The 13,205-nt window shown below is 45.7% G+C and overlaps 2 protein-coding genes across 5 annotated transcripts in view; one reads left to right on the top strand and one right to left on the bottom strand.

Annotated features, from left to right (window-relative positions):
- Nucleotides 1–2,494: 2,494 nt before the first annotated feature.
- Nucleotides 2,495–10,030, bottom strand: CHCHD7 (coiled-coil-helix-coiled-coil-helix domain containing 7). 2 transcript variants are annotated; one of them, XR_007148610.1, is made up of 5 exons: nt 9,926–10,030; nt 6,738–6,807; nt 5,162–5,260; nt 3,231–3,802; nt 2,495–3,036 (listed from the first exon to the last, which is right to left on the bottom strand). XR_007148610.1 is itself a non-coding variant. In XM_047842475.1 (4 exons), exons 2-4 carry the CDS (start codon nt 6,789–6,791, stop codon nt 3,698–3,700), a joined length of 258 nt encoding a protein of 85 aa, XP_047698431.1. In that variant the 5' UTR covers nt 6,792–6,807; nt 9,926–10,030; the 3' UTR covers nt 2,495–3,697. The 2 variants fall into 2 exon arrangements, 1 of the variants encoding a protein (XP_047698431.1); XM_047842475.1 differs by having other exon boundaries at nt 2,495–3,802.
- Nucleotides 10,031–10,460: 430 nt separating this feature from the next.
- The window catches only part of PLAG1 (PLAG1 zinc finger), a 51,139-nt gene continuing 48,394 nt past the window's right edge, over nt 10,461–13,205 (top strand). For all 3 annotated transcript variants that reach the window (XM_047842469.1, XM_047842467.1, XM_047842468.1), the window contains exon 1: nt 10,461–10,644. The gene's annotated coding sequence lies outside the window, so the exon portion shown is untranslated. The remainder of the gene's footprint in view (nt 10,645–13,205) is intronic.

The following is a 13,205-nucleotide window of genomic DNA, read 5'->3' as shown; positions in this document are numbered from 1 at the left end:
ACAGGTGCACAACTGTTGATCATTCACACACACTAGAAGTTTACCAGGTACTATGGATATATAACCATGAATGACCTTGCTTGTATCCTCCAGGAGCTTTCAAGTAGGAAGTGCTTCTTAAGAGGATTTCTTTTACATATTACACACACAGCGTGCCACGCTCACCCATTACACGGATAATCTACAATGAGATGCACCCCCCCCCAAGGGTGAGAGGCACGTGAACACAGTAAAACGCCTTCTACATATTTTGTTAGTTGATAGTTGACATCAAAGCTTTGTCTGACTTGAAAACTTTCTCCAGACACCAACAAACAGCCCCATACAATTGATTTCTCAGGTTAATCAGCTTCGCTTCTCCTGGAGTAGTGTCTTCGAGAAAGAGAAATACAATAGTGGCAAATGTAACACTTGGGTGATGAACCCCTGGGACTCTGCCCCTCCAAAGTGGTGCAACAGGTTCTTGCACAATCTGGTTCCAAGAAGAGTATACTGAAGTTATCAGGGTATGTGTAAAGACGCAAACAAGGGATTAGGGAATTACTAAAGGCAAACTTAGAACCAAACAACCTTGCCTAAGTGGAGCCATATTATGATTACGTACATTAAGGATTTGTTGGTCAAAAGTCCCCAATTAGTTTGTCACCAATGGTACCTCATAGAACACACTCAGATACACGTTCAAAGAACTATATGCCATTCCTGCACAGCTATAGTCATCAAGACAGTGTGGCTAAAGACAGACATACAGGTCAATGGCACAGGATTCCAAGTCCAGAAATAGACTGACATACACAATCGATTTGCAGTAAGAGTGCCAAGACAATTCAACAGGAGAAAGCACAGCCTTTATAATGAAAGGTCCCGGGACCGGGACAGCGACGTGCAAAACAATGAAGTTGTGGACTCCTACCTCACACCACATACAAAAATGAACTCAAAAGGGATCAGAGACCTAAACATAAGAGGCAAAATTGTAACACTCCTAGAGGAAACACAGATGCAAATTCCTTTGACCTTGAGTTAGGCAACGCCTTCTTAGATATGTCACCAAAAGCAACAAAAGAAAAACTAAATTGGACTTTATCAAAATTAAGACTTTTGGGTTTCAGGAGCGCCTGCGTGGCTCAGTTCGTGAAGCAGCCGACTTCAGCTCAGGTCGTGATCCGGCGGTTTGTGAGTCTGAGCCCCGCGTCGGGCTCTGTGCTGACAGCTCGGAGCCTGGAGCCTGCTTCGCATTCTGTGTCTCCCTCTCTCTCTGTCCCTCCCCTCCTTGCTCTCTCTCTCAAAAATAAACAAACACTAGGAAAAAAATCTTTTTTAATTTTGTTTCAAAGGACATCATGAAGCAAAAATACAACCCACAGAATCAGAGAAAACATGTGTAAACCACGTATCTGATAAGGGACTTGGATTTAGCACCTATAAAGAACTCTCACAATTCAGTAATAAAGATACACCACCCAACTTAAAAATAGGCAAAGGATCTAAATGAACATTTCTCCGAAGAAGATACGTGACCGGCCAATAAGCACATAAAAAGATGCTCCACATCACTAGCCTTCGGGGAAATGCAAACCCAAACCACACTCTGATACCAGCTCGCACGCGCTAGGATGACTGTAACCAAAGGCGGATAATAAGTGTTAACAAGGATGTGGAGAAACTGGAACTCTTGTACATTGTAAAATGGTGCTACCACTTTGGAAGATAGTTGGTCAGTTCTTCAGATGGTTAAACAGTTAGCATACGACCTAGCCATTCACCTCCAAGGCAGGTGTACATTCAAAAAGAAATGAATGCCCACACTAAGACTTGTACCCCACTGTTCAACAAACAGCAGGACTCATCATAGCCCCAAAACGGAGACAACCCAAATACCCATCAACTGATGAATGGATCACAAAAAAAGTGGTACATCCATACCATGGAATGTTACCCAGCAGTAAAAAGGAACGAGGTGCTGATACGTGCTGCGTGAAGGAGCCTTGAAGACATTGGGCTAAGGGAAAGAGGTCAGTCGCAAAAGACCACACATGGCAGGACTCCATTTATATAAATGATCAGAATAGGCAATTCTAGAGGCAGAAGGCAGTTGCCGAAGTGTCGGAAAGGTGGGGAGAAAGGGAGGTGTGAGGAGGAAATGAAGAATGTGTTCTTTCTGGGGTGAAGTGATTTACTACCAATTGTGGTGATGACTGAAAACCATCAGAGTCCCACTTTAAACAGATGACTTCTGCGGTATATGAACTGTATCTCAACAAAGTTGCTATTTAAAGAAGAAACGAAAAGAAAAAGAGTGAGGCCGGGACAAACAGCTCCCGGATGAATGTTGATGTTGGTATGTACATTTAAAGAGGGGACATTAACATTCCAAGCCCTTAAAACAGCATGCTTAAAATACTGAAATGCTGATCACACAAGTATGTATGAATGTCTTGTCAGGTCCTTTTTCAACCCATCATTTTTAGAGCAATCAATACAAATCAAGGGATTTCTCAAACAGTCCATCTTTTATTCAAACAGAATCACATTTAACAATCAGGGTCAGATGGCTTAAAAACATCTGACCTGGGTTTTGGACAAAGACCAACGAGACGGATAGTTTATGGTCAGCAGCCTTTAAAATAATACTCTTGACCCAGTGCCAGATAAAGAGAAGGGACACAAGCTGTTTTCATTGATTTTTTTGTGTACATTAAATATTATTAAATAATATACGTTATAAAACTGTTCTGTAAATGAGACAAACTGGATTTAAATAGCTGGTGGGTATGAGAGTTGCCACACGACTTGCCCCCATCACCATACTGAATGCTGTTGTGTTTACGGCAGAAAACGCAGTGGGGCTCTAGTCTCATCCCAGTGCGTTCACCTATGAACCCCTGTATCCTTCCTACCCATCTCTTCCTGCAAAGAGAAATCCCACTTCGAAGAGAATCATCTTTTTCCCATGACTGCGCTTCAAGAATACTATCCCTTCAGAAGGCTATCCAGTACGTGTGGATTTCAGTCACGGAATCCTTGAAGCCTCCCCTTACGGAAAGAAAAGAAAACCAGTTCTTGGGCCTGCCATTTGTCTAAGACAACCCCCCCACACCCCTGCTTCCCCGCCTAGTCAACATACTAACCTTATTTAAACAGAGGTAAGGGAGTGAAGCGAGGGTCGGGGTCTTGCTTTGCACTGAGCCCGAGATTTGAGGCCCGCCACCCAGCCACCCTGAACTCACCTTCCCGGGCTTCTGTCCGCCTCTCCACCGCCACCTCGTACTCTTGGTGGTACAGTCTACAGACCACTCTCCAGACCCAGCTCGAGCTTTCCTCCCATCGCGTTGCCGTGCACGTCATTTCCCATCCTTGGAAACACCACCTTCCTTGTGCTGCCGCGCAGTCTTTCCTTGTCCTCTGTGCCCGTTACCCGCAGAAAAGCGGGACTCCTCATGTCACCTTTCCTAATGCTCCCTTACCTTCAGGAAGTAACGCGAACTCCGCGGCACGGCACAGCCAGCCGCGGCGGACCACCATCATGGCACTGAGCGCAAACACAGAGGACACGGGGCTAACTTAACTTTGTCTCCCCTTGTAGAGTTGGAGATCTGTCTGCGTAAGGCCCGAAAGGTGTTCAAAGGTCACAGTCACCGTTTATTAAAAATATTCATCTGCTTCTAACTTAAATAAACAATTTTAATGCAAACAGTCAGTAGGGCATCTTTCCCATCGCCCCCAAGATCTCGTCCCTTTCTGCTGCTGTAGGCATAGACGGCTGCACTCCGTTCTGTCTTCTCTGGATCATGACAGAATTCTGCACGTAGGTTAAAAAAAAAAAAAAAAAAAAAGGAAGAAGAAGAAACCAAAATCAGACACATATTAAATGCTCATCATTTGCCAGTAATTGGTTATTACGTCCTCATAAGGGAAATTCTAAAAACCAAGTATAAAGAAAAACCAAAAAACTAATTCTCATTCTTCGGACAATATTTTCAAGCTATTAACAATTAAATAGAAGTGATTATTCTCATAGGAATCCATTGACAGTAACTGGGCTGGGAACATACTGTTTAAGTACGAGAGCACAGGAATCCAGTCCATCAAGAGGACCTACTAAGTGATTGCTAAATGAAACCAACAGTGAATTCAAAAGAGGGAAAGGAAGTAGCTGGATCCAGGGCTCAGAGAAAAAGAAATCATATACCGATGTCTCAAGAAAAAGGGGGGCATTTTAACTACCATGGGTGGTGGTGGGATAGGAGAAGGCAGAAATCGAAGCCTTACCCCCCCCCCCAACCCCCCCCCCCACCCCCCGGTGAAACAAGAAAATCATTTGCTTTATTCTGGTCCTGGAAGCTCCAATGTGATTCTGAAAAAAGATGTCAGAGGGGCGGTAGCCCCGGGGTCTGGGTGCAGAATACAGTCCCTGGCTCCTTTGGCCCTGGAAGCCACAGGTGTGGTAAGAAGGCTCAGCTAGAGCCCAGGGTTAGTGGAAGTCAGTTCCCCCTGAGGCCCAGGCCCCAGCCTGGGCCAGAGAGGTCAAGGAAGAAGAGGGCTGGAGAGTCTGTTCAGTTCCTTAGCGATTGCACCCCAGGAGGGTGTGAGCCTAGGGTTACCTCCTCACCCTTCTCGGGGGGTACTAGGTTCCCGGGGCCACTTGACAGTCCCTAGGGGTTCAGCCTCGGGGCTCAGCCTTGGCAATCCCAGGGGTCCCTCGCCTTCCAGCTCCAGCTCCTCAAAGGATGAGCCAGTGGTGCCCGACTCACTATGGCCGTGCTCGCTGCGGGTGTCACCATCGTCCCAGCCACGGCTGCTCACCCCGGGGGACAGTGTGGCAGCTGAAGTCTGTGTTACGACAGAACAAGTTATCCAGTCTGCTCCTCTCCAGGAAAAGTGAAATTGTAACAAGCTTATTGTTTTAGGGCTGCAGATCTTACATGCATAGGAAGACCCACCTAAGTCAGAACTGCGTTGTTATTGCCCGGATGGAGTAGGAGGAGGAGGTGGCCAGTTAAGAGCTCTCAAGGATCCTTTAGGGTGCGCACAGGATAGAGCCAAAGTTAAGTTTCCCCAGTCATCACTAAGAAAAGACTGTGGGTACTGACTAAGTTTGGGCTTCGATTTCACGCCTCAGAGACGAGTTTTAACGCAAAGCTAACCGAGCTCGGCTTACCCAGAACTTCCGGCAGTTTTTGTACCTCAGGAAGTAAGTGGAACACTTTTCCCTGTCATAGTTATTTTCATCCATACATCTGGTAGAAGCATCAGATTCCTTAAATATGTAAGATAGGCATCATTTAGGGGGTGGAATGGGATCTAAACAAAAAAAAAAATCCCAAACTTCTGAGGCTCCTTCCCCCCAAAGCAGGTAACACGAACTCGTTCCTTTCTGTTCATTTTAACGAACGCGTCATGAACAAACACTGAATTATCTTTCCGACTATCCCAGGACTCATTCTGCTCAGAGCAGACATCTTCCTTTTCATAGTCTGGGTCAGTTTTCTGAATATCTGATCACAGGAACTTGAGCCGGAGCACTGACTGAGATCATTTACCCCAGTGAGTGTTTAACAAAGAAGCTAAGGCAAGGTGCAATGTGCTCGAAATCACTACCGCGCAGCATAGAGTCAAAACCCAGTCTCCCAGTTCCAAGTGCAGCTGTCCTGTTTTCCAGCTTTGACTTGGCTGTTTGATGTTAAGCTGGTTTCGAGATCCCAAGTAAGTCGCTAATAACTGGTCTACATCAAGGCAACTTAAATTACCACCACTCATCTCGATGTATTTTTGGCTATCACTCACACTGCATTACGCAAGTACATATACTATAACGTATGCCGTTTTAATAGATATCATTAATATCACTTCAAAACCTACGTGAGCAACACAGGGCTGTGAGTTCAAAGGAGAGTAGCAGCCATTTGGGAATTAAAATTAAGCTGTCTAAACCGGAAGTAGATTGGATAACAAACTTCAAAGTAAAAAGTAGGAATCTGAGAGGTCATCGAAGGGAAAGCGTTAACTAAAGGGGTAGGTAATTTGCTGCACAGCTCTAAGAAACACAGTCTATCTAGAAAGACTGCATAAAGCTGTTGAAAACAGATCTGATACACGAAGCAAAGCTAAATTTCTACACCAAATATTTAACGAGTGTGTATATTTGAAAAACGTATATGGGATCAGGGAATAGCACCAGTCATGGGAGACTGCGTTATCCCAGGGTAACAAAGCCACAAGTCAGTATTGCTGGTCACACCACATACCTGCCAATAAAACCTTATTATTACAACAAAACGTTTTGCTTATATGATAACCTTTGTGGAAATCTTTAGGCTTTAAATGGGCACATTCTATTATAGGCCCTTATTCTCAGCCAGGCTGTCTCAAGGACATGATGAAATTATTGCTATTAAAACATAAATTTCAGTGGCAGTTTAAAAACATAGTTTGCAACTTTCCATTTCTGGACCAAAGATTTTCCTTGCTGTTAACCTATGCCTGCCTGGAGTTTCAGCGACAGCTAAATGCTTGCACGTTATACAAGCAACGGTAAACCCAGAAGAGGTGAATCTTTGTCAGCTAAATTATGAACACCTAAAAATGTTCTAGTGAAATAAGGATACGCTGGCCAGGAATCTTTTTTGTATTGAAATAACTTTATTCAAGAACCGCAGAAAACAGATACCCACAAAAGCAGAACAAGCCTGTTTTTCCAACTTAACCTCATGAAAATTAAAAGCAAACCACCTTACCGACAAGCAAGGGTTTATGTCTGGATCTCTCAGCCGCCGTCCTACCATAGGCATCCTAACAGGTTTCTGACTGCAGGCAGACATTGGAGAAAAGAGTTACATGGCAAATGAGAGAAAAATAAATCATACATCTCATTAGACCCACAAGTACTTGAAAAATTAATTTTGGCATAATGATTATTGAGTAAGGAACTTCATATGGCCTCTGTATTCTGAGAATAAACATTTGGACGTGTTTTTCCTTTGCACTGCCATGGTGCCTCAGCACAAGGGCCATATCTAAATTCGCCCGCTGCATGTTGATCATAATGCCCAAGAGGACAGCTCAGCTATAATATAATATAATTAGTTTATCTTTATTTCCAAAGGTGAAGCTGTGAAATGTCCTAACAAAACCTGAGAATACAGCGTGCATTCTAACAATTACTTCCTTATTGTACATCGATCAGCATATAAAATGAGCGTGGAGTCATTAAGACAACCCAACTTTAGCAAAAACATTTGTTAACTAAACTCAGAGTATGTACTCTGTAACCAGCACCAAGGTTGGCCAACATACCAAAAGAACAAAGTGACGGCTCAGCTGACATTTCGAAAAGTGAAAAAAGAAAAACTAAAGCTTTACTTCCAGGGGCGTCTTCTATTTAACGGATACTTCCCTTGGCTTAAAGGAAGTCACAGAATGTTACCGTGGTTCATTAATCTTCCGACTCAAGCCTTACACATACAGCTCTGCACAAGTCTTTATCGATTAAAGATTGATCACAGTTCCCTAACAGCCAACCGATGATGATTCTATCAAGTCACAGAGTACTTCCATAATAGGCATGTCAACTATCCTCTGGGACAACTGCTCTCTCTAATGGAGTTCAACCCAAATTGGTATGTCTACCATCTTCGAAGACATGTCATAGAAAGGAACCAAAAGAGAAAATGTTGAACAAAAACCAACAACGGTCAACACACTGTTAATTATTTTAAAGTGGCTTTTTTTTGTTTTAATACATCGATATTCTATTGATGAGCCACCCACAAATATTTTTAAATGTTCTGCACTAAGTTTAAGAAGCTGAGTTAACCTGCTCTTGAATCCTGCTCTAGCTTAATCATCTTCCCCCTAAAGATTTAAGGAGAAACAAGCAACGATGCAATATGACACACAAAACACCGCCCAGCAAAGAACCGCCATCAGTCAGTTTGACCAAAGGTCAGAAATTTTGTATGAAAGGGTTTCTACTTTTCTGGCTCTGGACGACACCATCAAAAAAATATCTGTCATGTTAAAAGAAATAAGGGACACTCAGGAAAATCAATCAAACCCCGTAAGTTCCTAAAAAATGGAGGCATTTGCAGTCAAGGGTTACCTAGTTCAGAGACCAGGATGTCCAGGCTAAAGGAGATTGATCTTTACAAACAAGGATGGAAAAGAGTTTAGTTATTCCAGGATCCTTTAGATTTTAGGAATCCTCTAAGAAATTATTTCATTTTATGATTTTCGTTGATCAATACATGAATATACTTAGGGGTGCCTGGGTGGCTCAGCCGGTTAAGCATCTGACTCTTGATTTCGGCTCAGGTCTTGATCTCACAGGTTCGTGAGACTGAGCCCCGCACTGGCCTCCATGCTGATGGTGCAAAGCCGGCTTGGGACGTTCTCTCTCCCTCTCTCTCTGTCCCTCCCCTGTTCACACGCGTTCTCTCTCTCTCTCAAAATAAACTTAAAAACAATACATGAATATACCTTAACTAACAGAAACATCGAGGTAAAAAGGAATTTCAAGATGCTGTTCAATTGTATCTAGAAGCTTCTTCCTTTCCTGAATATGATTCTTTTGCAGGCTTGACTTCTTATGAAGAGATAACGATACTAAATAAACTCACATCCTTCTTTTTTTTTTTTTTAACATCCATCCTATGACGTGAGAATACAGAACTCTGCTTAGCTGTTCATACTCCTTATATATCATCTCAACAACGATCAGCTTGGGGCAAAATTCAGGTTGCATGCCTTACATGAAACTGCACTTGCACTGCATTTTAAAATCATCACCAATCAAGAATTCAAGAATTCTTTGATAAAAATAACACCTGGGTAACATCACATATACACAAAATCAGGTTTGCAGCATGAAGTTATTCACATTTCATTTCCTTTCTCTTCCGGGTTCTAAATACAAGTCAAAGTAAGTTTGGATTTCTAAATGTCACTTTCTTTGCATGAATCCTCAAGTATCACTGGAAATGAAGAGGAAATGTCAATTTACAGTGAGGAAAAGGGCTAAAGAGAAGATCGAGTGTTCCGCTAGACAGGGCTTATCTGCTTACTTTCTGAAGGCACGAAGCAAATATTACAAAGCAAGTTCTTCTTGCAGAGGACAGACAGAAAGAAAACCAAAGATGTGAGGGAGGGGTCACAAAAGCACAGCACATTTGAGGAATAACTCTAAAAATCTCTCCAAAAGGCAAACTGTAAAAAAAAATATATATATATATGTCTTGATTTCCCATCCAGTTCACATCCCCACTCCCCAACTAGCTTTGAAAGGCAAGGGAAAGGGAACGATAGGGAACACGTCCATGCCCACATGCTGGTCAGAGCCCAGGCAAGGTCTGTGGGTCTGATACAACGCAGATGCAACTAGCAGGAAGCTGAAACACGTTATGCCAGAGCCCAAAGCCCTTAACCCACTGCTGGGTGCAGAAAGGCAGGGTCAGGAAGTCAGCATGGCATAGCGGGGCGGAGCGGGGAAGTCGAATGGAGAAACTGGCTGCGAGTCCGCGGCCTCGCTGCCTTCCGCGATGCTGCCTGTCGGTTTAACGGTGGACGGTGGGCACAGGTGAACACACCTTGCTTTGACCTTGGATGGAGCCGAGTGGGGCAGGGGGAAAGGAAAAGGCAGGAAATTGGAGGTGGGGGTAGGCAATGACGCCCCAAAGGCCGAGAGACAGAGTGAAGAAAGAGCTAGGGGTGCCCAGGCAGGCCGAGGGTCACCTTCCTCGTCCCCAGCCCGGATAAACCCGAATCGTGGGGAGAAAGAGGGACAGGAAGGGGCCCGCGCTGAGGCAAGGCCTGGTGGTAGGGGCTTCACACCGAAGGAGTGGATTCGGGCCCCGCGGTGGCCCAGGTGCACCCCTCTCTTCTTGCATCCCTGCAGCCGCCGCGGAAGGAGGGGCGGGGGACCACTCACCTCGGGCCGCCGCTTCGCCAGCGCCCAGGCCGTCTCCAGCTCCAAACACGTCAATGGCTCACGCAGCTGGACCTTAAGTAGCGCGCATCCCAACGTGCTGCCCCCGCTCCCCGGCGGCCGCCGGCCCAATCGACGCGCGCCGCCGCCAGACTGACAGCCGAGCCGGGCCCTGCCGGGCGGGGGCGGGCGGGCCTCGCCCCGCCCCCAGCCGGCGGGAGGAGGGCCCAGGCGGGAGGAGTGGGCGGGGCGGAGCCCGCGGTGCCGCCCCTTTCCCCCGCCCCGCCGCGCCCCCCGGGCCGAGGCCCGCCTCTTAACACTTCGGCTTGACAGGCGGCACCGCCGCCCAATCGGCGGGCCCGTCCCTGGCGGCGGCGGCGCCTAGTGGCCGGCCCCGGGGCGGAGCGCGCGCGGGGGGCGGGCACAGCGGCGGGCGGGGACCGGGGGCGGGCCGGCGGGAGGCGGGGGTGGCGGCCGAGCTAGCCGGGGGAGGCGGCGGTGGGCGCGACGTCGGCGGCGGCGGCGGCGGCGGCGGCAGCGGCAGCTGCAAGTTGGGCTGCAGGGGCAGCGCATACACTACAATGGCTGCTGGAAAGAGGCGTAAGGAAACAATTTCCAGGCCCGCCGCGTCCAGCCCGAAATATGAGAAAAAAATTATTAGAAATTCCGCGGGCGGTGTAAAGGCGGCGGACGGGCCGGAGGGAGGATGTTAAAGCCCCGCGGTGAGTTCTCCCGGGGTCCGGGGCGGCGGAGAGGCGTTTAGCGGGAGAAATATCAGGGTTATTTAAATTATGGGACTAGCCGAGGGGGCAGAGGAGCAGCGGCGGCGGCAGGAGGAGGAAAAGTTTGTGCTACTCTCAGCCCCTGCTCAGGACCCCAGAGAGAAAAATAATAATAAAAAATAAAATAAAATAATTAAGCGGGGGTGTGAGGACTCCCGAAGTCGCTTCTGACAGGGCAGGGGGCGATGCGGCTGGAGACCCAAAGGTGAGGTCGGTGGGAAAAAAAAAAACCCCTTTATTCAGGGTCTGGAAAGTTTGAAAAGTTTTCCTCCTCCTCCTCCTCCTCCTCTCTGGTGCTGTGAATATTGTGACAGCGGCAGCGGCAGCAGCGAGAGCGGAAGACATTAGAGACCCGAAAAATAAGGGAAAAATTAATATAAATTCAGTTTTGAGAGTAAACTCTCCGCATTTTCCACCAAAACATCCCGGGGGAAGGTCGCTTCCCAAAGGGCCTGGCGGAAACCCGCAGTCGGCAATATTTGGGGGGCACTTTGAGTGACTTGGGGTAACTTTGCCCCTTTTTCAAAAGAGGTTTTTCTTTTTTGGAGAAATGAATTTGTTTTTGCCCTTTCCTCAGGTGGGCGAGTCGGGGTCGGGGTGCGGGGTCTGCGGGGAGGTGTGAGCCCTGGATGTGTGGCTGCGAGGGGGGGGTAGGGGGAGGGGGTGCTAAATGAAAGCAGGAGATCTGCACAGAGCAGGGACAGCTTGTTGTCAGTATCATAAACAACCAAAATGGAGGGAGAACTCAGGCATATAACCAAATAAAAATTTTTTAAAAATCGCAAAAAATCCCTAAAAATCCGGGATGCTCCCCCTTTTCTCGCTAAAGGTAAAAGTATGAACCGCCTTTCCCCTGAAGTCCATTTTGACTTTGCAGGGACCAAGGAGTTAATATTTATTTATTTTTTAAAACTTTCGAAGGGCAAAAGCCTTTTATAACTCAACCGACAATGAGAAAACGTGAAAATCCGATGCAAGAGAAGGAGGGGGAGGGAGGGGGGAGGTGGTAGTGCAGAAACTGCTAAACTTATTGGTAATGTGGACTGATCTGAGATAAGATAAACACTATATTTGCTATTTTATAACTCTCTTTTAATGATCTTTGCGGGGTGGGTGGTTTTTTTTGGTGGAAAAAAAAAGTGATGCCATTTTCTTAATAGAGTTAATACGTGTGATTGGAAGAATAAACCTTTCCGGCTTTAGATTGCATTTTCGTCGCATTTATGTTTCAGGTTTTGTTAGTGGCTCCCTCCTTTCTTTAATCTGGGCTGTACAGAGGAGGGGTAGAGAGGTGATGTTGCACAGAGAGACTGGAGTGCAAGACTGGAGCACCTTTTGGGGAGGGGTGGGGAGTTGCTTGGTTTCTCCCTTCCTGACCCGTTTGCTTCACCTGTTCATCCTTAGTAAAGAATATTAAGCTGAAGTTTTCTGGTTTTACGTATATAAAAGGATGGTGCCTCTTGCATCACATTGAAGTTAATGGGAAAGTGCTGCTGATGTTGGTTCCACGTGGGATATGGGACAGAGCAGGGCATTTTAAAGGGACAGCTCTCTTTTCTTGTGATTTTCATCACCTACACAGAATCCCTGTCTGAGGACCAAAAGCAGAGGTGCTGGGAGGGTGTGGTGAGGGAAGAGCCTTCTCTTTCCACTACTCGAGTGCAGCCACCTTTAGGAGTGATGGAGGGAAAGGAGGGATAAACAGGCTCCCCAGAAGATGGACATTGTGTAGATTAGTTTGTATCCAAGCTGTTCTTTTGTGTAACAAGCCTCCCAGGAACTTTTCATGTTACATTTCTTTGCTTTGGAAGCTGGTTTTGGAAGGATTTGTGGAAAAATGGAAATAGTTTAAGGTGTGTGGTGTAATGGTATAGCATTATTGAACAGTTATGAATTCTGTGCAGCAAGATCAAAGAGCTGTGTATGCCCATAATGTGATTTTACAGCCATTTTGTAAAAGCTGTAAAATACCTAATATTCAATTTGGCTTAAGGTACATTGAGGACTTCTGGTTGAAAACTGCAGACAGAGTGGTGGAGATTCTTTTACACTGTAAGCAGTAGGCATTTCTTTAAGGGGAAAAAAAAAGCACATCCACCAACACCATGGAAAAGTTTACGTAGACCCATTTTTAAAGCCCATCCTATACATGTGCTGGAACTCTGCTACTTTGAAATTAAAAGGTTTTAAAATCCTGAGACCTGTCAGTCTGCATCTTTTCAGTTGAATTTATTTGTGTTATTTGCCAGGAAATGTTTACTGATCATAAACTACTATTGACTCTAATGGTTTACATGTTCACAGTATTTTCAAAAATTAAAATGTGCCCATTGTCAGCTGTGCTCTATTTGAGATTAAGGTTACTCTCGGAGAGAATTTACTTGGGCTCTGTTTTCCACAGGTATATGGAGTTCTGAAATAAATGCCTATTTTCTTTTGTTTTTTTTATGAGTTATAGCAATGGATTAAAATTAGAGCTGGATTTTTAGACTTCTTACACA

Source organism: Prionailurus viverrinus, chromosome F2 (genome assembly GCF_022837055.1).
Source record: "Prionailurus viverrinus isolate Anna chromosome F2, UM_Priviv_1.0, whole genome shotgun sequence".
NCBI lineage: Eukaryota > Metazoa > Chordata > Mammalia > Carnivora > Felidae > Prionailurus > Prionailurus viverrinus.
This window is presented reverse-complemented; position numbering and strand designations above follow the sequence as displayed.